The sequence below is a fragment of the Mirounga leonina genome, unplaced genomic scaffold, assembly GCF_011800145.1.
Source record: "Mirounga leonina isolate KUSES-001 unplaced genomic scaffold, KU_Mleo_1.0 Mir_126, whole genome shotgun sequence".
Classification (NCBI taxonomy): domain Eukaryota; kingdom Metazoa; phylum Chordata; class Mammalia; order Carnivora; family Phocidae; genus Mirounga; species Mirounga leonina.
The window spans coordinates 15,856,313-15,879,313 of NW_023270314.1; the positions used below are offsets into that span (position 1 = coordinate 15,856,313).

The window sequence follows — 23,001 nt, forward strand, 5'->3', positions numbered from 1 at the left end:
AGAGGGAGAAGCAGACTCCCCACCTCGCAGGAAGCCCAATGTGGGACTCGATCCTGGGACTCTAGGATCATGACCTGAGCTGAAGGCAGTCGCTCAACCAACTGAGCCACCTAGGCGCCCCTAACTTGTTCTCTTTTGTAAAAATCTTATTTGTACAACTGTTACGAGAATAGAAATGAGATGTACAAAGGTGCTTTGAGGGGCGCCTGGGTGGCTCAGTCGGTTAAGCGTCTGCGTTCGGCTCACGTCATGATCCCAGAGTCCTGGGATCAAGTCCCACATCAGGTTGCTTGCTTAGTGGGCAGCCTGCTTCTGCCTGCCACTCCCCCTGCTCATGCTCTCTTCTGTCTCAAATGAATAAAATCGTAAAGAAAAAATCTAGACTTAAAACATAAATTATGTGGTGATTTTATATAATGAAAACCTCATCTAGGGGCACCTGGGTGGCTCAGTCAGTTGAGGATCTGACTCTTGATTTAGGCTCTGGTCATAATCTCAGGGTTGTGGGATCGAGCCCCACATCAGGATCTGTGCTTGGCAGGGAGTCTGCTTGAGATGCTCTTCCTCCTCCAACTCACACTCTCTCTCTAAAATACATAAATCTTAAAAAAAAAAAAATCCTCATCTATTAAAAGAAGCATGTCCCTATATAAAAGTAGCTAAAGCATTTAAGTACCACTAAGACTAATTTCTCCTGTAGCAGTTGAGAACACAAAGATAAAGTAGCTATATAAGGAACTTAAAAAATGGATACTCAAAACCCTATTAAGCAGACAACATCTGGTAAAAGCCAATTTGAACAAAACCTTTTTTTATACCAAAAAGAGATTATGGGTATAGTACAAGCCCTTGTTTATATGAATGGTATAAAAAACATGAAAAACTTCTAATATTGATAGGATAATATGGCTAAATAGTACTTTTCCTTTTTAAGTAGGCTCCATGCCAGCGTGGAGCCCAACACGGGGCTTGAACTCACAACGCTGTGATCAAGACCTGAGCTGAGATCAAGAGTCAGATGCTTAATGGACTGAGCCACCCAGGTGCATGAGGACTTTCTGAATGCCTAAGTCTTATAGGTCAGTGCGAACTGCCAGGGAAAATTGGCATTAATCAGATGAAATACTTTAATATATAGGTTTTTATAATATGCAAAAATAATTTAACCATATAATTCATTAGTAATCTTTCATGCAGTGAAATTATGTAACCACTATACTCTAAATACTAATATTTACTTAAAAGAATAAAAGTATTTTTATGTTAACATTTCTCAAGTGGCTGCTCTAGTAGCAATTCTATCAAAATGAAAAAAATAAGTCAATGTCAGTATACAAAAACATGTAGAAGTTAAAACATAGTTACAAAGTATCTCAACTTAAGTATTTCTTGTGAAATGAATACCAAAATATCAACCAGCATTTAACCTTTACCCAAAGCCTTAAATTACCCCCCAAAAGTCAATCTAATGGTAACAGTCACTTAGAATGGCTAATATGATCTTATACTGAACAGGAAATAGTTTAGAAATTCAATTTTTCCTTCTCCATAAACTACTTCGGCATTTAACAGAGAGCAGACCATATCTCACTCTGCCAAATTTATCAGTCAACTCTTTTCCATTTTTTATTTTTTTTAAGATTTATTTATTTATTGGGGGGGGGACAGAGGGAGAGGGAGAGAGAAACTCAAGCAAACTCTGCATTGAGTGAAGAGCCCGATGGGGGGCTCGATTCCACAAACCTGAGATTATGACCCAAGCAGAAAAACACTTAACTGACTGTGCCACCCAGGCGCCCCTCCATTTTTATTAATTCTATTACTATGCTTTGTTTGCTAATCGCAACAGAATTTTGGTAAACAGAACTAACTAATCCTTGTATACAACCCCTCATCCCTGCCACCACCATCCACCATTAAGAAAACTGCCCACAGGGCGCCTGGGTGGCTCAGTTGGTTAAGCGACTGCCTTCAGCTCAGGTCATGATCCTGGAGTCCCGGGATCGAGTCCCGCATCGGGCTCCCTGCTCAGCAGGGAGTCTGCTTCTCCCTCTGACCCTCCCCCCTCTCATGCTCTCTCTCTATCTCATTCTCTCTCTCAAATAAATAAATAAAATCTTTAAAACAAAAAAAAAACAAACAAAAAAAAGAAAACTGCCCACAAGGCATTAGCATTAAAGGCTAAAGGCATGTGTGGCATCAATGATACTTGGGGAAAATCTGTAATTTGGAAAGATAAATACTTACAGGTGGAGAAAGCTCTAGTAAATCTTGTATTCTATTCAGAATATCCTCAATAAAAGGATTCATTTGTTTACTGAATAAAGGCAAAAAAGGAAAATCACAATTATGTAAACCATTGTGCTCAAAATACCAAATTCCCTTTTAAAAAGGATGGAACTAAAAAAAGGTTCAATTCTAACCTAGTCAGATGTAATCATTAAGACAAGCTAGGATTTTAAAAAATTACAACCTTATATACCTAAGAACAAGTAGTTTTCATGCCAAGAAAATGGTACTAGTAAAAACAATACAAAACAGAAAGGTCAAAAAATTTATTTCCAAGAAATATATTCTTTAGAATTTCAAAGAAGCCATAGAGTAATCCACAGCAATAAAACTGTTAGTTAAATAAATAATTAATGTCATTAGTGATGACAGGTATTACATATAAAAGTATGCAAACAAATCATTTTGCAGTGATGAACCTGGCTAATGAACAGTAAAAGAAGTCATAACATGATACCAAAAAAGAAAACCTAATAAAAAGCCTTAGAACAAAACCCAAATCTACCACAGGCTTTTAGAAAATAGTTTATAGGTCTCATTTAACAATCTTAAAAACAAAAAGTAAACAGAACAGTTGACATTTAGTACTTACTTCAGAGATTTGACAAATCTGGAAAACAGGTAAGCAGTTCTGCTCCGTACTTTTGCACTAGAATGCCGCAGACCTCTATGATCTAAGAAAGCCATCTAAAGAAACAGAGTCACTCACTATTTCTGCACTTACTTAAAATTTTTATTGGTATTGTCACAATGTATTTTTGTTCACATCAAATTTTACTTCTTAGCTCCTGAATGGCAGGAGCCAGGTATATAAAATAAGTAATCCTTAAGGACACCAACAGGCCCCTGAGGACTTGTTTTAGATGACTGATTAAGCCAGAAACTGTCCATTTTAAAAAAATAGAGGAGGGGTTGGTTTCAGTATATTCAAGAGTTTCTGAGAGCTTCTGGCTCTGGGAAAAGTTATAAAGACAGAATCCTATCTGCTCATTAGCTGAAATACATGGAAATCCACCCCCCACCAGAAACGGAGAATAAATGGATACTTACTAGTACACATGGAATGTGTTGAGGTTCAACTGTGAAAAATTTTTCGTATCTAACAACAGTTTCAAAGAACTCCAATGTCACAGATGTATGCTGGTAGGAACTAACTCCTGATGTTACCAACTGGGCAGGAAAAAGTTAAGAAATCTGTCCTTATTCATTGTAACATCAAAATGCCCCAGCATTAACAGATGCTAAATTAAGGAACTCCCACTAGCTTATAGTGAAAACAGAAAATTATGTTCAAAATAAATTATCTGTAGTATACTTACAGTTCGCATCATATCCTGCAAAGCACTAGCTTTTGAAACATCACCTGAGAAGTGAGCACCATGAGATACTGGAAGAGCTTCTGCCAACATATACAGCAATCTTATTGCTACTTCAACTTCCATAAAACGTGTAGTCTGCCAATTCCTACCAAAAGAGAATATGTATGTGAGATCTGAATATAAACATTTTATATAACACCAACAAAAGTCTCTTTAATTATTAAGTCATAGCAATTATTGGGGCTCCTGGGTGGCTCAGTTGTTAAGCGTCTGCCCTCGGCTCAGGTCATGGTCCCAGGGTCCTGGGATTTAGCCCCGCATTGGGCTCCCTGCTCGGCGGGAAGCCTGCTTCTCCCTCTCCCACTCCCCCTGCTTGTGTTCCCTCTCTCACTGTGTCTCTCTCTGTCAAATAAATAAAATCTTAAAAAAAAAAAGTCATAGCAATTATTAATTTTAACAGGCAACAAAATTTACACCACAAAAGTAGAAATAACTGATGTGATCCATTTCATTGTTTACATTCCAAAGAGCAGTGTTTCCCCACAAGGATCATGATAAATGGAGATAACAATGATATGGATGGAGCTATAGTGTATTATGCTAAGGGAAATAAGCCAGTCAGAGAAACAAATACCCTATGATTTCACTCACATGTGGAATTTAAGAAACAGAACAAATGAACCAAGAGGAAAAAGAGAGAGACAAACCAAAAAACAGACTCTTAACAATAGAGAACAGATGGTTACCATAGGGGAGGTGAGCGGGGGGGGGGGGGGGGATGAGTGAAATAGATGAGGGGGATTAAGAGCACACTTATCATGATGAGTAATCAACATTGTATAGAATTGCTGAATCACTATAATGTACACCTGAAACTAACATAACACTGTATGTTAACTATACTGGAATTAAAAAAAAGATAAATGGAGACAAGTGCACTGCTTCAGAGATACATATAAGATCTTAATAAGTAACAAAGATTAGTAAATTATGTGATTCATTTATTGTAGAACATCAACACAGAGAAAAGGAAAGAGGCAGATTCGTTACAAAAACAGTAACAAACTTACTGCAGTGTAGAACTAAAAACTCTGCGCACAGAAGCCAGCAGTAACTCTGGTGAAACTTGAGCAAGCCTGTCCAACAATAACTTCAGTTGTTTTCTATATTCTACAAACATGGCTTCATCTTCACCCTAAGATATATTTTTAAATTCTTATTTTAAAATTTAAAAGACCTTAAAATTCATGTAAATGGTTAGTTTTCTGCATTTCTAAAGTTAATACGTGCTTTTTTCATTGACATTTATTTACACAGAAAAACTTAATATGTTTAGTAGCCTTTCCTCTACTGCCCACAGATAAGCATTTATGAACACAGCCCTACATCTCAAAAAGCCTAGAGCCAGAAACAGTATAGGGAGGAGGTTAAGGACAAGAATCTAGAGCCAGAATGGGTTCACGTTGGGCTTTATGAAAACTTCACCACCTTATTCATACTCCTCGTTTCTTGTAATACCTTATGAATGAAGATATATATAACAAGCCTGGCTCTTTGTAAGTGCATAATGCATTGGTTATCATCACCATTATCTTTTTACAGTCCAAGGTTTTTGAATGCCTCAGGTGGGCAACTGAACACTTAGCACGTTGCAAAACAGTATAAGCGATGCTTGAGTTGATAGAAAGCACCTGATGATCCTTGTGCTTGAGGGTAAACTGACTCACTGGCAACCCTGGACAAGACTTATAAATGGAACAAGTCCAGAGAGTTAAGTGACCCATTCCCACTCTTCCACAGACACTTATGATCTGAGGTCCACTGACCTGGCCTCAACTCATCACTCTTATTAAATACAGAGATATGATCACCAATGATACTGTCAATATTTTACAAAGTTCACTGCTACAAAGTGTTTTAAAAAGTGACAAAATACCAAAAAGGTATTTTTTGAAGGTATTATGAAGGCTTATGAAGCTTCTATTAATTTCACCTAAGGCTGAAGTCAATGATAAACAAGAGTGATTGTTAAAATACTTCTTTGTTTTAAAGGACTCTAAAATAATCAAAACTTAAAATGTTAACTTGAGGTAAGTAAATAATGAATTAAAACTGATTTCTCCCTAATGTAAAATTCTTACCTCATTTTCAAAGTTATATTCTTCATCGTAAGTCAGTTTTTTCATAACGGCCAACATGATTGCCTAAAATGAAGAATAAAATATCTTTTGTCAGTTTCCTCTAACTTGATATACTTTGAAATTAAGCTGTATTTCAAGAGACAGACTGCAGATACAGATTCTGATATCGGTTTATAGGCAAAAAGAAGTCAATTACCTCTACATTAGCTTTTTGCTGATCTGAGAGCACTGGAAGCTGTTAAAAAGTAAGTAATAATTTATTAGTTTTCCTAAAGTTATACTCGCTTATCAAAATATTTTTATTTTCTAAGATTTTATGTATTTGACAGGGAGCATGAGAGGGGTAGGGGGTGGGAGGAGGAAAGGGAGAAGCAGACTCTCCGCTGAGCAGAGAGCCTGACAGAGGGCTCAATCCCGAGACCCCAGGATCATGACGTGAGCCCAAGGCAGACTCTTAACTATGTGAGCCACCTAGGCGCCCCTCAAAATATTTTCTAATCAATGAAGATCTTTTATTTTATTTTTAAAGATTTTATTTATTTGACAGAGACACAGCGAGAGAGGGAACACAAGCAGGGGGAGTGGGAGAGGGAGAAGCAGGCTTCCCGCCAAGCAGGGAGCCCGATGCGGGGCTCGATCCCAGGACCCTGAGATCATGACCCGAGCTGAAGGCAGACGCCTAACGACTGAGCCACCCAGGCACCCAATGAAGATCTTTTAAAACATGCACACGACTTCTGTGGAGGAAGGTTTGGCAGTACCTTTCTATATTTCAAATGCACCTAAGACCTAGCAATTTCATTTCTACTAAATAACTTGACATGTAGATGAATTTCAATTTTAAGGATATTTATAATATATTCACCAAAGAAGTTTGTAAGACAGTAAAGTATGGTCTTCCCTTGTTTTGTTTTTAAACATTTATTTTTTTTTTTCTGAGAGAGAGAGAGAGAGCAAGTGAGCATGAGCAGCAGGCAGAAGGAGAGGGAGAAGCAGACTCCCCACCAAGCAGAGCTTGGGATCATGACCTGAGCTGAAGATAGATGCTTAACCAACTGAGCCATCCAGGCACCCTTCTCTTGTTTTCAAACAAGGCAAAAAAAGTTAGAGGTCTGTTAAGAGATACACAGTGGGATTACCAGGAGTCATTTTAACTTTCTTCATATCTTTCCCATTACCTAAAATTTCTTAAGGTATGTAGGCAGACATGTGTTACATTTATAACAATAACACAGAAGCTAATATTTTAAGCTTGACTTGATTTAACTAATCAAATGTAAGTAAAATAGGAATGGTTTTCTCATCTAATGACATAATGGGAAATTACTAATTTTTAAAAGGCTACCAGTCATAATATGGAGACTGCTACCATCTACATTTTAAGTTCTTATTGGAAGCAACTAAGAGAAATTTTTTAATTGTAAAAAACTTTATATGAAATGATGTATATGTAATTAAAATAATGAACAATGTTTAACAAAATTTCTACTATATTTAAAACAAACACAGGGGCGCCTGGGTGGCTCAGTCGGTAAGTGTCCAACTCTTGATCTCAGCTCAGGTCTTGATCTCTGGGTCATGAGCCTTGGCCTGCGCTGGGCTCCACGCTGGGTGTGGAGCCTACTTAATAAAAAAGGAAAAGGAAAGACAAGGAAAGGAAAGGAAAGAAAAAATAAATAAAAACAAAAACAGATTCAAAATGAAAAAATAACCTAAACCTGTAGCTAATTCGAAGCTTGTTAAAGTCTAGTGAATTTTAGAACCTGGCTATTCCCATTTTCTGGCTAAGAAGTTGAGTTGGGGGTGGGGGAAATTTTGTTAGCTAATAGAATTAGGGGTATTTTCTTCTTTTCATTTTTCCTGTATTTTCCAATTCTCTATGGCTCGTCTATTATCTACTGGGCAAAAAGATTAAAACAAGGACTTACCTGTTTCAAAATATGAAGATAATCGTAACAGAATCCAATAATATTAGAAGAGATGTCATCATCCTCATGAATTAGTAGCTGCAGCATCAGCGCCACTTTTGTTTCAATAGCTTGTAGTGCCTCTTGAGCATTCTTGATATCCCCATTCTTAATTAATTTAGTCCAACTAACTATCAATGACTGTCCCATTCCATTTACCAGCTTAGAAAATCTGGCTAGAAAGTCAACATCTTCTTCCTATTAAGCAATCAAGAGACCTCAATTTAAAACCACCCACATAAAAAACAACAAACAAAAAAACCCACCCACATAAGAGTAAGAAGAAAAACTCTAAACTTTAGTATGAATCAAGTGCCAATTATAAACTAACATTTACCCATTCTACCATCTTGACTGAAAAATTCTGGAATTTAAACTCTACTATTATTAACCACTTGTACTCTTCCAAGCAACTCTTTTTAATGGTTATAGACCTGTAGATATTGCCAAGTTTATAAAAGCTTAAAAAAAGAGATCTGTGGTTTCAAAACCTTCCTTCTAAACTGCTCAAGTTAGTAAATATGCTGCAACAGTTAATGTCATAATACAGTATGTGTAACAATTTATAACAATTTGAGCCTTAACTATGCTGCAAGAGATAGAACTGCTGTTACAACTACCTGCCTAAGGTCATACCAGTGTTAAGAGTCAGAACTCAAACTTCAGATTGTTTTCATCAATTACCCTTATGATGTTCTCCTATAGAAAGAGATGTTACCTTCGTCATTTTAGGTCTTTTACCACAGACTAAATGAGACAATTATTAGCAACGTAAGAAAACGTAAGAAAACGCTACTACTCTTCTGTCAGCAAGGACAATCCTAGAGCTGTATTACTCACAGAACAGCAAAACAAATATTTCTTAGTAATTTTTTTATCACTGTCACAGGTAAAATAAAAATCTTCAAATTCTGTTTCTAAATTACTTCCCACACTCAGAGTCTTCACTCTGTTGGGGCTAAACTCCAACAGCTCAAATGAGTAACAATTCAAAAGTATGGTGAAAATGTAACATTTATAACTAAATCTAGTTTTGATCCAAATGCACTGCCATGTATATAGTACAGTTCCTTGCCACTGAAAGTACAGACCAGTAGTATGAGCATCAACTCGAAGTTCGTTAGAAATGCACATCCGCAGGTACTACCCTAGACCTTCAATTTAAGAACGGGTATAATCTACTGTCCAGGCCAATGCTACAGATAACATCATGGCTTTCTGGATACAGTGTTTCCTTATAGTCAAGGAGAGTTTACCATACTAAAAAAAAAAAAAAAAAAAAAAACAAAACAGAAAAGAGAAAGAAAAAGCATATTTAAATTAGTACCTGTCCTACTTTGTTTTACTTCATACATAAATTTACTGACCTGGTCAATGCTGAAAAACCCAGCAGACTGTAACACTTGACACAAAGACTCTACTAGTTTCATTTTATCAACAGGATCCATTCCTTTATTTACAATTTCAAATAAACAGTCACATGCTTCTTCCCGCAGAACTTCTATTGACATATGACCTAGCAGCATATTTATAAACCTGGCAATAGGAGAAAAAAATTGTTACAATGTTTTCAAACTCATGAGTTTTATATACTGTATTTTGTAGGTTTCTATCTTTAAAGTATAGGTATACTTACCTATCATTGGCTATAAGGGATAAGTCTATCCAAGAGACATAAGCCCCAACTACTTCAAGGCACTGACATGTCACTTCTGAATTAGTATACTGGTAATTTTGTAAAATTTGGTACCATGATTCCACCAAGTTTGGAATGCACTGCTCCCTCATGGTATCTTTTATTAGAGTATTCCTACGGGCCTCCTAAAAAACAAAACAAAACACCTTATGTGCAAAGTAGATTATCACACAAACTAATTTTTGACATCTGACTAGTTGCACACAGTAATTTCCTCACAATTAAACTTCTAGACTTGTTAACACATTCCCTGCCACTATTTCCTACTTATCAACTCTAAAATCATATCCTGTGATTCTTTTAATTTCCTTTTTCCGTTGTGTTCCTCAGAGCAGATTTAATTTCTTATTAAACACAAACTATAAATAAGCATTACTTAGAAATCTAAAGCATATGATAAAAGGTACTTCTCAATATTATGCAAACATGATATTTAAACTACTTAAGAGAATGCAAATTGTTTTTAATTAAAAGAAAATTTTTTTTAGTTGACACAAGATGTTACATTAGTTTCAGGTGTACAACACAGTGAATCAATATCTCTATAAATTCTGCAAGAATGGCAATAATTTATTTTTTTATTTTTTCGATTTTTAAAAAAGATTTTAAGTAATCTCTATACCCAACATGGGGCTCAAACTCACAACCCTGAGATCAAGAGTCACATGCTCCACTGACTGGGCCAGCTGGGTGCCCCAAGAACGGCAATAAATTTTTTATTTATTTATTTTTTTTGAGAGCGAGAGGAAGAGAGAAAGAAAATCTTAAAAAAAAAAAAAAAGAGGGCGCCTTGGTGGCTCAGTTGGTTAAGCGACTGCCTTCGGCTCAGGTCATGATCCTGGAGTCCCGGGATCAAGTCCCACATCAGGCTCCCTGCTCAGCAGGGAGTCTGCTTCTTCCTCTGACCCACTCCCCTCTCATGCTCTCTGTCTCTCATTCTCTCTCTCGCAAATAAATAAAAAAATTAAAAAAAAAAAAAAAAGATTTGGGCGCCTGGGTGGCTCAGATGGTTGAGCGTCTGCCTTCGGCTCAGGTCATGGTCCCAGGGTCCTGGGATCGAGTCCTGCATTGGGGTCCCTGCTCCTTGGGAGCCTGCTTCTCCCTCGGCCTCTCTCTCTCTCTCTCATGAATAAGTAAATGAAATCTTTAAAAAAAAAAAAAAAAGATTTTATTTATTTGAGAGAGAGAAAGAGAGTGTATGTAAGCGGAGGGAGAAACAGACTACCCCCTGAGCAGGGAGCCTGACACAGGGCTTGATCCCAGGACTCTGGGATCATGACCTGAGCTAAAGGCAGATGCTTAACTGACTGAACCACCCAGGCACCCTGAGAGAGACTCTTAAGCAGGCTCTACACCTAGAGCAGAGCCCAACAGAGGGCTCGATCTCATGACCCTGAAATCATGACCTGAGCTGAAATCAAGAGTTCAACGCTTAACCAACAAGCCAGGCAGGCACCCCAGGAATGGTAATAATTTAAATGCATGATAATAACCTTTAAAGTCTTAAGTATGTCTGACATATAATGACCTTAAAATTATTATATACATTTGAATCAAGCAATTTTTTTTTTATCTTTTCTTTTTTTCTTTTTCAAATCAAGCAACTTCTATTGTGTTAAGAATACAGAGAAAGTTACATCGGATAATAAATAGAGAAAGACTAAGGTGACGGGCTTTATGACTGAGAATACAGAAGAAACTAGCAGATTCATAAGCAATGATTCCTGCTCACTCAGGAACTATGTAGCAGTAGTAAATACAGACCACATTTCTCCAGAAATTCATAAAACAGAACCACTTTGTGTATTTTATTGGAGAAAGTGCTTTCATAGTTAAAAAAATCTAAAGTAACACTCTAATTTCAACATACACTTGGGGAAAAAGAAGCCCAGTTCAAGCTCCTTTGTAGAACAAAATTCAAAATGTTGGGTGAATTTAGAGGCGTGTGGCTGGCTCAGTTGGTAGAACATGTGACTCTTGATCTCAGGGTCATGAGTTCAAGCCTCACAATGGGTGTGGAGTCTGCTTAAAAAAAAAAAAGGGTAAGTTAGGTGAATTTAGAATTCTTTCTTTTTTTAAGATTTTACTTGACAGAGAGAGAGTATGCACAAGCAAGGCAGAGCCGCAGGCAGAGGAAGCAGCAGGCTCCCCGCTGAGCAGAAAGCCAGACGCAGGGCTCAATCCCAGGACCCTGGGATCATGACCTGAGCCGAAGGCAGATGCTTAATCGACTGAGCCTCCCAGGTGCCCCTGAACTTAGAATTATTAAGAAAATTTGAGGGTGCCTGGCTGGCTCAGTTGGAAGATCATGCGACTCTTGATCTTGGGGTTGTAAGAGCCTCATGCTGGGTATAGAAATTACTAAAAAAAATAAACTTAAAAAAAAGCCAGAAAGAACAGAAAATCTGTCTCCAAAGAAAGACTTCCTACTCTTTTTATTATGTGCCCATCATCTCCTACAAAATCTACATTAAAAACTAACAATTAATGGGAAGTTACTTGCCTCTGATGTATGCACCACATCACGATCCACCAACTCTGAATCAATGGCCATGAGGATTCGGAGGTACAGATCTACTCCCCTTGGATTTAGGTCCACTACTGAGAGAATGTCAAAAAAAAACTTGGGCCACCTAGTGAGATATTCTGTAACAAAAAGCAAGGCGAAGACTTGGGCTGCTTTATTTCGTATAAAGGTCTTCTCTGGTTGGGGATTCAGCATCTGACAAAGAGAAATTGTCCATGAAATTAAATGTAAGTTGGAAAGTCTCAAACACATTGTTTTCCTATTTACCATCAATAAGCAAAAACTCACCAAGCCTCAACATGGTCTAGATTAGCTGTGCAACAAATATGCGGGAAAATTACCAAAGTATTTAACTGATTACCCAGATGGAAAACAAACAAATGTGCTATGTTTATTTCTTATTCTTACACTTTTAAAGAAAAGTTTCACGTGCAGTTCTACTAGTTTTTGGTTCTACTAGTCAAATTGGTTCTACTAGTTAAACTGTTTTTCTTGTTTGCCCTTTAAGGAAAATAAAAATTCTATCTACATAACCACTTTATATGTTAAGATTAAAATTAACAAAAAATAACAAAATGTGAATAAAGAACTCTAATAGCTCTCTTGTAAAGGGCTCTTTGTGAAGAGGCTGTCCAGGAGGGTTCACCTTTAGGAGTGAACAAAAATCTGTTTTTGTCAAGTAGTTAAAAACAAACAAACAAACACCACCACCACCACCACCAAAAACCCCACCTTAAAACCAAGGTTTCAACAATGTGTCATGGAAAGCATGAAAGTTTCAGTTATTGATATAATTTTAAATTATTGGTAGGGCGCCTTGGTGGCTCAGACGGTTAAGCGTCTGCCTTCAGTTCAGGTCATGATCCCAGCGTCCTGGGATCGAGCCCCGCATCGGGCTCTCTGCTCAGCTGGAAGCCTGCTTCTCCCTCTCCTACTCCCCCTGCTTGTGTTCCCTCTCTCTCTGTCTCTATGTCAAATAAATTAAAAAAAAAAAAAATCTTTAAAAAAAAATTATTGGTAAGTTTACATATACCCAAGATTTCTGAAATCAGCACTTTCTAAAAAAGCTACGGGATCAAAGGGAGGATAAGTGATCAACATTTTTGAGGTAAAGTTCTAAACTCTTGCAAAACTAAAAATTTAATTATCTAGTAATTTAAGGTACTGAGTGAAATTACTATTTTACCTGAGCTTGAAGCCAAGATATGAGCGTCTCCCTAATTAGTTGTTGTTGAACAGTAGTTAGTTCTGAGTATCTGTTCAAAATAGAGAAGAAAAATAATAACGGCTACATTTGGTGTCTGTGGTTTAAAAAGTAACAGCCTCATATTTTTGAAAGGGAAAATTTGTGTATCACTCAATTACTTAAAATTTCCTAAAATAAATCAATAATGCTTCTCATCATGGCTTTAAAGAAAAGGTAGGGGTGGGCCTGGCAGGTAGTGTCACTGATATTAGTTTGATTTGTGGTCCAGTTCATGTTAAAACAAAATGACAGCTGTGGAATTTCTCAAATGGAAATGTGTCTACATTTTGAGGTCTGTGGCTTACAGAATAAATCAACAGGCAAACGAAGGGTCCTCTGAGCAGTGATTCACTGTTTCTGCTTATTTAAGGCAGAGGTTCTAAATCCAAGTGGCCATGCTGCCACTAACCTCTAACAGAGTTGGCATGTAGAAACAGGTCTGGTGTTGCTAGATCTTCAGATTTTTCCAGAGAAGGTAGAAATGAATTTTTTCTGTGAAATGTCTGGATTTTTTTATGTAACCAATTAACTCAGTATTTTTACAACACTTTGGGATAAATCAAAAACACATCTATAAACTGGATGTGTCTCATACACTCTCAATTTACAGCTTGTATTAGGATTTTCCCAAAGAGAGAAAAACTAATTTAAAAATGACCTCTCCCCATAAATTTCAGAGTCAAAACAGTGAGAAAAGCCTTACTTGTATTTAACTTGATGTTCTAGTACTTGAAAGCAGAAAAACTTTATGTGATCATCACTGAAAAAGAAAAGAAAATCAGATAAGCAGAATATAATTTAGAGAAAACAAATCAAAAGTAAAGTACTAGGTGAATCACAGTTGAAGTTTCTCAAACAAGACCTCTGGTTTACTTTCTACTTATCGATCTCATTTATTATACTGTTTAGAACTTAAATATTACTCCACACTCAATAGGTCCATTAAATCTGACAAGCAAAAAAATGAAAAAAAATTGAGATGCACCTTAAGTATACTGCTTTGCAAACAGAAGGAATTTCCCTAAATTCTAGATGTTAGGATTACTGAAACCACTCCTACACTTTACAACAGAAAGGCTAGGTGTAAAATGACAAATGGTCACACAGCCAGAGACTGAGTCAAATCAGTGATGGTAAATGAAATCATACCTAAAATCCAATCCTACACAGTTCCATTGCAGCCAAATCCAAATGAGCAGGGTCACTCAGACTGGTAGTTCAGCCTCAAAATTTATATAGAAAACCAAGTTACAAATATACTGCCCTTATAAGAAGGGAGCAAAAATCAGATCTAACAATTATCTACTCTCAAGGTCTCTATAGGGGTGATGCAGAGTTGCAGTGAGCCAGCTACAATCTCTGACATCTCTGACAAAATCTCTTTAGTAAACAACAATCAGTTCATCCAAGACAGTTGGCTTGGGCAAGGCTTAGTCATGGAAGAAATTTTTGATATATAAAGCTAACTGGTCAATATAAGATGAGACAATATCTAAACTTAGAATACATGAATTAACTAAATAAAATAATTTCACACACAAGAAGATGAAATTTAATCTTTAAAAGTTTTAAGTTAGGTTTAATTAGCACCTCTTCCAAGAACTTAGGGTTCCTATTCTTTTTTTTCTTTTTTTTTTTTTTAAGATTTTATATATTTGACAGAGAGAGAGACACAGTGAGAGAGGGAACACAAGCAGGGGGAGTGGGAGAGGGAGAAGCAGGCTTCCCGCCGAGCAGGGAGCCCGATGCGGGGCTCGATCCCAGGACCCCAGGATCCTGACCTGAGCCAAAGGCAGGCGCTTAACGACTGAGCTACCCAGGTGCCCCTAGGGTTCCTATTCTTAACATAGATGACATTGAAGCCTTAATGAACTATACAAGACTTATATTTTCCACTCAAAAATAAACTGTAGGAATCCTTTAATTAAAAGCCAGATCTAGGGCGCCTGGGTGGCTCAGTCGTTAAGCATCTGCCTTCGGCTCAGGTCATGGTCCCAGGGTCCTGGGATCGAGTCCCACATCAGGCTCCCTGCTCAGCGGGAAGCCTGCTTCTCCCTCTCCCACTCCCCCTGCTTGTGTTCCTGCTCTCGCTATCTGTCAAATAAATAAATAAATAAATAAATAAAAGCCAGACCTAAAAAAAAGCCAGATCTTATATACTCCCAGGCATATATGTTCTCAAAATTAACTCTCACTAAGGTGGAGCACTTGATTCTGACTGTAAAAGGTGGCAAGCATGATAGCCATAGCACGCTGAGGATGCCAGCTAGAAGCCATCACTAATACCCATGAGCGTCTATTCCCACCAGCGAGTTGTTTATTAGTCAGCTGTGTTTCCCCTAAGCCTTACTATGTCAGTTGTAGGTCTTTTTTAAATAACTTCATTAACTACTATATAAACTAATGAAATGAGGGGCGCCTGAGTGGCTCAGTCCATTAAACAGCTGCCTTCGGCTCGGGTCACGATACCAGGGTCCTGGGATTGAGCCCCACATCAGACTCCCTGCTCAGCGGGGTGCCTGCTTCTCCTTCTCCCTACTGCTCCCCCTACCTGTGCTCTCTCTGTCAAATAAATAAAACCTTTAAAAATAATAAACTAATGAAATGAATGTGAGAGTGCCTATTTTTGTAAAAATTAAGTTGAATGCTTTAGAAAGACTTCATAGAAAGTCATATTACAAAAAAGAAAAACCTCAGAACACTAATTCAAAGGGATACATGCACCCCTATGTTTATAGCAGCATTATTTATAATAGCCAAGATACAGAAGCAGCCCAAGTGTCCATCAACTGATAAATGGCTAAAGATGTGGTATATATATACAATGGAATATTATTCAGCCATAAAAAGTGAAATCCTGACATCTGCAATGACATGGATGGAGCTAGAGTGTATAATGCTAAGTGAAGTAAGTCAGTCAGAAAAAGCCCTATGATTTCACTCGTATGTGGAATTTAAGAAACAAAACAAATGAGCAAAGGGAAAAAAATGAGAGTGGGAGACAAATCAAGAAACAGACTCTTAACCACAGAGTACAAACTGATGGTTACCAGAGGGGAAGTGGGTGGGAGGATGGGTTAAGTACATGATGGGGATTAGGAGTGCACTTGTTGTGATGAGCACAGGATGATGGTTGAATCACTGTATTATACACCTGGAACTAATGTAACACTGGATGTTAACTAAGTGGAATTAAAATAAAAAAAATTTTTAGGGGCGCCTGGGTGGCTCAGTCATTAAGCGTCTGCCTTCGGCTCAGGTCATGGTCCCAGGGTCCTGGGATCGAGTCCCACATCGGACTCCCTGCTCAGCGGGGAAGGCTGCTTCTCCCTCTCCCACTCCCCTTGCTTGTGTTCCTGCTCTCGCTATCTCTCTCTGTGTCAAATAAATAAATAAAATTTTTAAAAAATAAATAAAATAAATTTTTTAAAAAGGGAAAAACCTTGTGCATATTTGATGTGGGCTAGATAACCAGAAGACTTGGAGAGGTGGAAGAAAATAACTATAAAAGTCTAGGAATTTGCACTAATTGTTCCTCAATCCACAGAGACCCAAAGTGGAAATTGTAGAGGATGGATCATCGGTGTGATCAATTTAAGAATGATGAAGTGAATGCTAGTGGAATATACATAAAGGAAAGACCTTGGTCCAATATAAAAAAAACTGGCAACTGAATGTTTATATACTTTAAATTAAAATAAAAACACAAAATATATACAATTCATGATTACTGACTTTGCCAACTTTTTAGCAAACCAACTATCACTTTCCATCAGAAGTTTTTATTCTACTGTATTCCCGCTGGGATCTGCTGTCAGGTACACAGCCTAAGGTAAAGTCTAGTTTTACTGAAAAGTTAATCCTGGAATGGCCAAATTACTAGTTTACTCTTTTTCTCATTTCTACACTGAATGTTTTTCCAAAACACAAGTCATAAATGTTTTTATGAAAACATTTTCCAAACACAGGTGCCACAGAAATTTAAATTCCTCTAAGTCATGCAAATTTTGTTTTATAATTACCTGTACGTCCTCTGGGCTAGAGCTTCTGCACACACTTGCCAGGCATCTGGGGAAATCTTTAACTGCTCAAAATATGCCAGGGCCTGTAAGATTGCAAAGCCGTAAATGCATTTAGAATAGTCAATCTCAGTGCCCAACTGATATTAAAATATTCTAGGAGTAGCAAACCAATAACAAATCAGTCAACCTGAAGAAAAATAGCTAAAACACTGAATTCTGGCTTCTGAGTAAGTGCAACTTATCGTTTCTAGAAAAAAGGTTAAGTAAAAAACAAATTCCATCAGTTAGATACTCAAATCTGTTTCCTTACAGCAAAGGAGACAACACAAAAATGTCCTGCAGACCTCAATGGGTAATTATGAGTATTATGAGAAAAAATACACAAGTACTTTTCAAGTACTATGCTACGGAGGCATATGCAATTATAAAATAGTATATAAAGGGCATTTTTCCTATTTAATAACAAAATACTATTAAAGAGGTGATTATAAAATTAGAGTCCATGGGGCACCTAGCTAGCTCAGTTGGTGGAGGGTGCGACTCTTGATCTCAGGTTCGAGATCAAGAGGGTGTACAGGATTACTTAAAAATTTTAAAAATCTTAAAAAACAAAAAACAGGGGTGCCTGGATGGCTCAGTCAGTTAAGCGTCCAACTCTTGATTTCAGCTTAAGTCTTGATCTCAGGGTTGTGAGTTCAAGTCCCATGTTGGGCTCTCTACTGGACGTGGAGCCTACTTAGTTAAAAAATTAATTAATCGGGGCCCCTGGGTGGCTCAGTTGTTAGGTGTCTGCCTTCAGCTCGGGTCATGGTCCTGGGGTCCTGGGATCAAGCCCCGTCAGGCTCCCTGCTCTGCAGGAAGCCTGCTTCTCCCTCTCCCGCTCCCCCTGCTTGTCTTCCCTCTCTTGCTGTGTCTGTCAAATAAATAGATAAAATTTTTTTAAAAAAATAATAATTAATTAAAAATAAAAATAATAAAACTAAAAATAAAATCTTTAAAAAAAAACAAACCCAAACCAAAATTAGAGTCCAACTGCATGAATATGAATTTTGGAAAAGTATGAATAATTGAAAACCTTTAGGAAATGTTTCTCATTTCATGAATTCAGGGCATTGTTATAAAAGTAAGTATACTCTAGGGGCGCCTGGGTGGCTCAGTTGGTTAAGCATCTGCCTTCAGCTCAGGTCATGATCCCGGGGTCCTGGGATCGAGCCCTGAATTAGGCTCCCTGCTCCACGGGGGGCCTGCTTCTCCCTCTCCCTCTGCCTGCCACTCCCCCTGCTGTGCTATCAAATAAATAAATAAAATCTTAAAAAAAAAAAAAAAGAGTAAGTATACTCTAGAATGGATGCAGCACCAAGTCCATGTGCTCTTTACCAGATTGTTGGGAAAATGGGAATGACTTCTGCCACTCTTTTCCATTAGCATGTTGCAACTGGCTTCAATGACAGATGCAGATGTCACGTATGACAATGGACAAATAGTAATCCTAATAACCTGTAAGAAGTATCTCAGTCAAGAAAATTACACAAAAACAGTGCTAGATAATTTTAAAGCAATTGATGTACTGATCAAACTTTGAAATGAAGTAGAAAGAACATTAAGCATTAGAGGAACCTAATTTTTTTAAGGGGGGATGGGAAAGGGCAGAGGGCAGAAGAAGGAATCCCAAGCAGGCTCCACTCCCAGCACAGAGCCCAATGGAGGGCTCCATCTCACAACCCTGAGATCATGACCTGAGCTGAAATTGAGAGTTAGACACTTAACCGACTGAGCCACCCAAGCGCCCTAGAGTAACCTAATTTTAATTAGTAAATATTTTTTTAAACTGTGGTTTGTGCCCCACTGGTGATGAAATCAATTTTAATATTTTTTAATATATATATATATTTAAAATTTTATTTATTTATGTGAGAGTGAGAGAGACAAAGCACAAGAAGGGGGAGGGTCAGAGGTAGAAGTCGACTCCCCGCCCCAGCAGGAAGCCCGACACGGGACTCGATTCCGGGACTCCAGGATCACAACCTGAGCCAAGGGCAGATGTTTAACTGACTGAGCCACCCAGGCACCCCTGAAATCAATTTTATAGGTCTTGATCAGCAATCAAAAAATGACAGAATATCAGAGTGCACTGCACATAATAAAAATAACTATTATTTTGTGTAAATTGTTTTAGTTGTGTGTACATATACTATATATATATAAAATATATATGTCTGCCTATACACACAAAGTCAAGATGTAAAATTTTTTCCTTTAAAGCAAAAAAGCTCTATTACAGTTGTATGAATGAGGGAATGGGTTTTCATATGTGGTCTCACTGGCTGCTCCCACTGATAAAGAACCAAGTAAATGAAGGTAAGTAGATGAAGATCACCAAATACTATGTTAAATATAAATAATGGTTATCTTTGGAAATTAAGAACAGAAGAACACAGGCGACAACCCAGTTGTTGTCTAACAATATTCCATGAAACCTAGGGTTTCTTTTAGGAACATTTATTGTCCCATTTAGGGCAAGGTGGAAGTCAATCATGTATGCTGCATTACCACCTAATATTTCACTTACCAAAAAAAGAAGGGGGGGATTCAGCTGCTAGAATTATCACTGACATACCGTTTTCTTTAAATAATAGCAAGTTTTAAGCCAAAGACATTGATTCCATTAAAAAAGTGAAAATAACCTGAGAGTTTTCAGGTTTTAAAGTCTTTGCGTTCTGAATGCATGCATTTTTAGCATTTTCATTTTTTTAAAGGATTTATTTGAGAGAGAGAGAGCATGGGTGGAGGAGCAGAGGGAGAGAATAGAGATAATCTCAAGCAAACTCTCAGCTGAGCATGCAGCCCCAATGCGGGGCTCGATCCCTCAACCCTGTAATCATGACCTGAGCCGAAACCAAGAGTCGGAAGTTCAACCGACTGAGCTACCCAGATGCCCCATTTACTAGCATTTTTAAGTGAAATTTTGTGGCAATTATGAACAAGTCAAAGCTTTTATCACCTTTTCCTCTATTTCATACCTTTTCTCTTAACGCTCTGTTGCCTCTAAGTGGCAACAGAGTCACTTTAGCTACTGTCCCTGTAAAAAAAATGAACTATAGCCAGACAACTGAGAATTGGAGTTGGCAGACAGTTATGATCAAAATGATTTAGTGTTCCACTACTCTTGATTTCCAACATCAGAATTATCAGAATTCACTTTCCTTAAGATTCCTTTTTATCCTAATTAATTCTGTTACTCAGGTTGGCTTAATGGGATATCAAACTAAGCCTGAATTTGGATGCTTGACATAAACCTGTAACTGATAGAACTCGTTTTTATTGATAAAAAGCATAATTTTATATTAAGACCACTAACAATGCATTGGATTTACTTTTCTGAAAAAGAAGATCATTGCACATTTAAAAAATCTGTTGGATAGTGGTATTTAATAAAAAAACAAATGATTTCCATAAAGGATCATTAAAGAAACAACAGAAAAGGCTATTTAATAATTAAACAAATAGTAAAAGGTTATAGCCATGCAATACCAAGGTAAAAATCTATGATACTTCAACTATGTGACTTAGGCTTTGAAGGTAGGTAGCTTAAACTCCTACATAAAGAAATTTGTCTACACACAGAAAACATGGATTTTAAATGTCTTTTGATGTCCTAACTAGTTTGTTAGGTATCTTGTAACTAGCCAGATTATTTAAATCGCAATTCTTGTTATTTACCTTTATGCGGATGGTTGGTTACTTTATGCGGATGGTTGGTTACTTATGTAACAGCAGAGGCATGGAACCATGTGAGAAACTACTTGAGATTTTTTTTTTTTACTTAAAAAAATTTTTTAAGTAAAATTTGGGCACCTGGGTGGCTCAGTCGGTTAGGTTAAGCATCTGCCTTCGCTCAGGTCATGATCCCAGGGTTCTGGGATCGAGTCCCGCATCAGGCTCCCTGCTCAGCGGGGAGTCTGCTTCCCCACCCCCGGCTCATATGCACTCACTCCCACGCAATCTCTCTCTCGCAAAAAATAAATAAAATCTTAAAAAAAAAAAAATTCTCCTTAAAAGGACAACAAAACTGCAATAATATTTAGTGAGACTGTTACCCTCATTTAGCTCATTTATAAAAAATATCCTTTGCTATGAGAAGTAGAAAGAGAAGATGGTTCTCCTTCCACTTACCCTATATTTCAAAACACCCACATCTTTAAAAAAACTTAATTATAGGCTTATTCTTTAAATTCTTCTTTTATCGTTCAGCTATAGCCATGATTACAGGTATAGCCTACATTGTGTTTAATTGTTTATATTTGCTCAAATATCCCCGCACCTCATAATGGATTCCTTGTTATCTAATCATTTTATGTAATCTAAGACATGGCATATCATAACCTCTAACTTACATGTCTGCCTGGACTAAGTAACAAGGATGCTAAATATCACTAACATGAAGGTTAAACAACTTGTCCAGACCAAGCCAGGAAATATAAAGATAAAATATGCATGTCTGCCACTATGGAAAGTTCCTTGAGCAATCCTTTGCACTGCAACTTTTAAATAATTAGAAATAATGACTGATGTGACATAAAGAGCTGCCTTGAATCACATGAGATTTTAATACCTTTGCTGAGCCAACTAAAAAGAACATCAATCACAATGCTCACCGTTTCTGTATTCAGAATATATTCAAGTACCTCAAATTTGTCTCTCTTCATTTCTACTCAAATGAAACCTTTACCATCAAATGTATTTTGTTTTTAAATTCAAGTCCTCTAATGCAAATCTGTGGTAACAATCTTTAAAAAATGATTAAGTTAACTTACCCTTTGTCTGAAGTCTGAATCAGCATTGGGATTTAGCCCTAAAAGAGCCTGTTCATCCATCCCTGCTGCTATTCTTGGAGTTTTCTGATTACAATAGGCGTGCCCTCTGATCCCACAGAAGAATCCACAAACATCTGCACACACACAAAAAAACATCAAAGAAAATAATACTTGATACAAAACCGATGCTTATCCAGAATATCGTAACAAGTGGATGACATTATGCAAATAAGTGTAAATGTTGAAAGAACTTTTTTTTTTTTTAAAGATTTTATTTATTTATTTGAGAGAGAGAATGAGAGAGAGCACATGAGAGGGGGGAGGGGCAGAGGGAGAAGCAGACTCCCTGCCGAGCAGGGAGCCCGATGCGGGACTCGATCCCGGGACTCCAGGATCATGACCTGAGCCGAAGGCAGTCGCTTAACCAACTGAGCCACCCAGGCGCCCTTGAAAGAACTTTTGAAACTACCCCAAATTACAACTAAAGGAACCTAAGTCTCAGAAGAATAGGCCTACTAAATACCCCACAAATGTGTAATTTCTAAAAATCTAACATATGCAATTAATGTTCTCAAATTTTCTTATTCCTCAAGATAATCAAGTATACAAAGTAATTCTTTTCTACTTTAAATAGAAGCATCTCATTTATGCAGTGTAATCATCCCCAGTACTTAAAAATGCAACTCTGCAACTATATTAAAATATGACAAATCTAGATTATCTTATTATACTAATTTGCCTACTTCCATTTACCAATATCACAGATCTTTAGGAAAAAAACAACTTAGAATGGCTGATTAAATAGTAACCTTGGAATTCAATATCCTTACTGGAGTGTCTATCAAGTACTTCAAGGTAAGTCAGATGAAAGAGGAAGGAGTAGAAGAATGAAAAACCAGTCATTTAACTTTTAAACAATAGACTCTCTGGACAATTTTAGAAATGTATTTCAAAAACATTTTTTAATAGTAGCTATAAAA

The 23,001-nt window shown here is 37.3% G+C and overlaps 1 protein-coding gene across 4 annotated transcripts in view; it reads right to left on the reverse strand.

Moving 5' to 3' along the window:
• XPOT (exportin for tRNA) overlaps positions 1-23,001 on the reverse strand; it is a 45,476-nt gene that overhangs the window by 18,972 nt on the left and 3,503 nt on the right. For all 4 annotated transcript variants that reach the window (XM_035002235.1, XM_035002234.1, XM_035002236.1 and 1 more), the window contains 15 exons: positions 22,022-22,155; positions 17,208-17,290; positions 13,889-13,945; positions 13,126-13,195; positions 11,916-12,134; positions 9,353-9,537; positions 9,084-9,252; positions 7,678-7,914; positions 5,946-5,984; positions 5,750-5,812; positions 4,679-4,803; positions 3,609-3,753; positions 3,340-3,459; positions 2,882-2,976; positions 2,248-2,317 (listed from right to left, as the gene is read on the reverse strand). In XM_035002235.1, coding sequence (XP_034858126.1) covers positions 2,248-2,317; positions 2,882-2,976; positions 3,340-3,459; positions 3,609-3,753; positions 4,679-4,803; positions 5,750-5,812; positions 5,946-5,984; positions 7,678-7,914; positions 9,084-9,252; positions 9,353-9,537; positions 11,916-12,134; positions 13,126-13,195; positions 13,889-13,945; positions 17,208-17,290; positions 22,022-22,081 — 1,737 coding nt within the window. In that variant the 5' untranslated portion in view covers positions 22,082-22,155. The remainder of the gene's footprint in view (positions 1-2,247; positions 2,318-2,881; positions 2,977-3,339; positions 3,460-3,608; positions 3,754-4,678; positions 4,804-5,749; positions 5,813-5,945; positions 5,985-7,677; positions 7,915-9,083; positions 9,253-9,352; positions 9,538-11,915; positions 12,135-13,125; positions 13,196-13,888; positions 13,946-17,207; positions 17,291-22,021; positions 22,156-23,001) is intronic.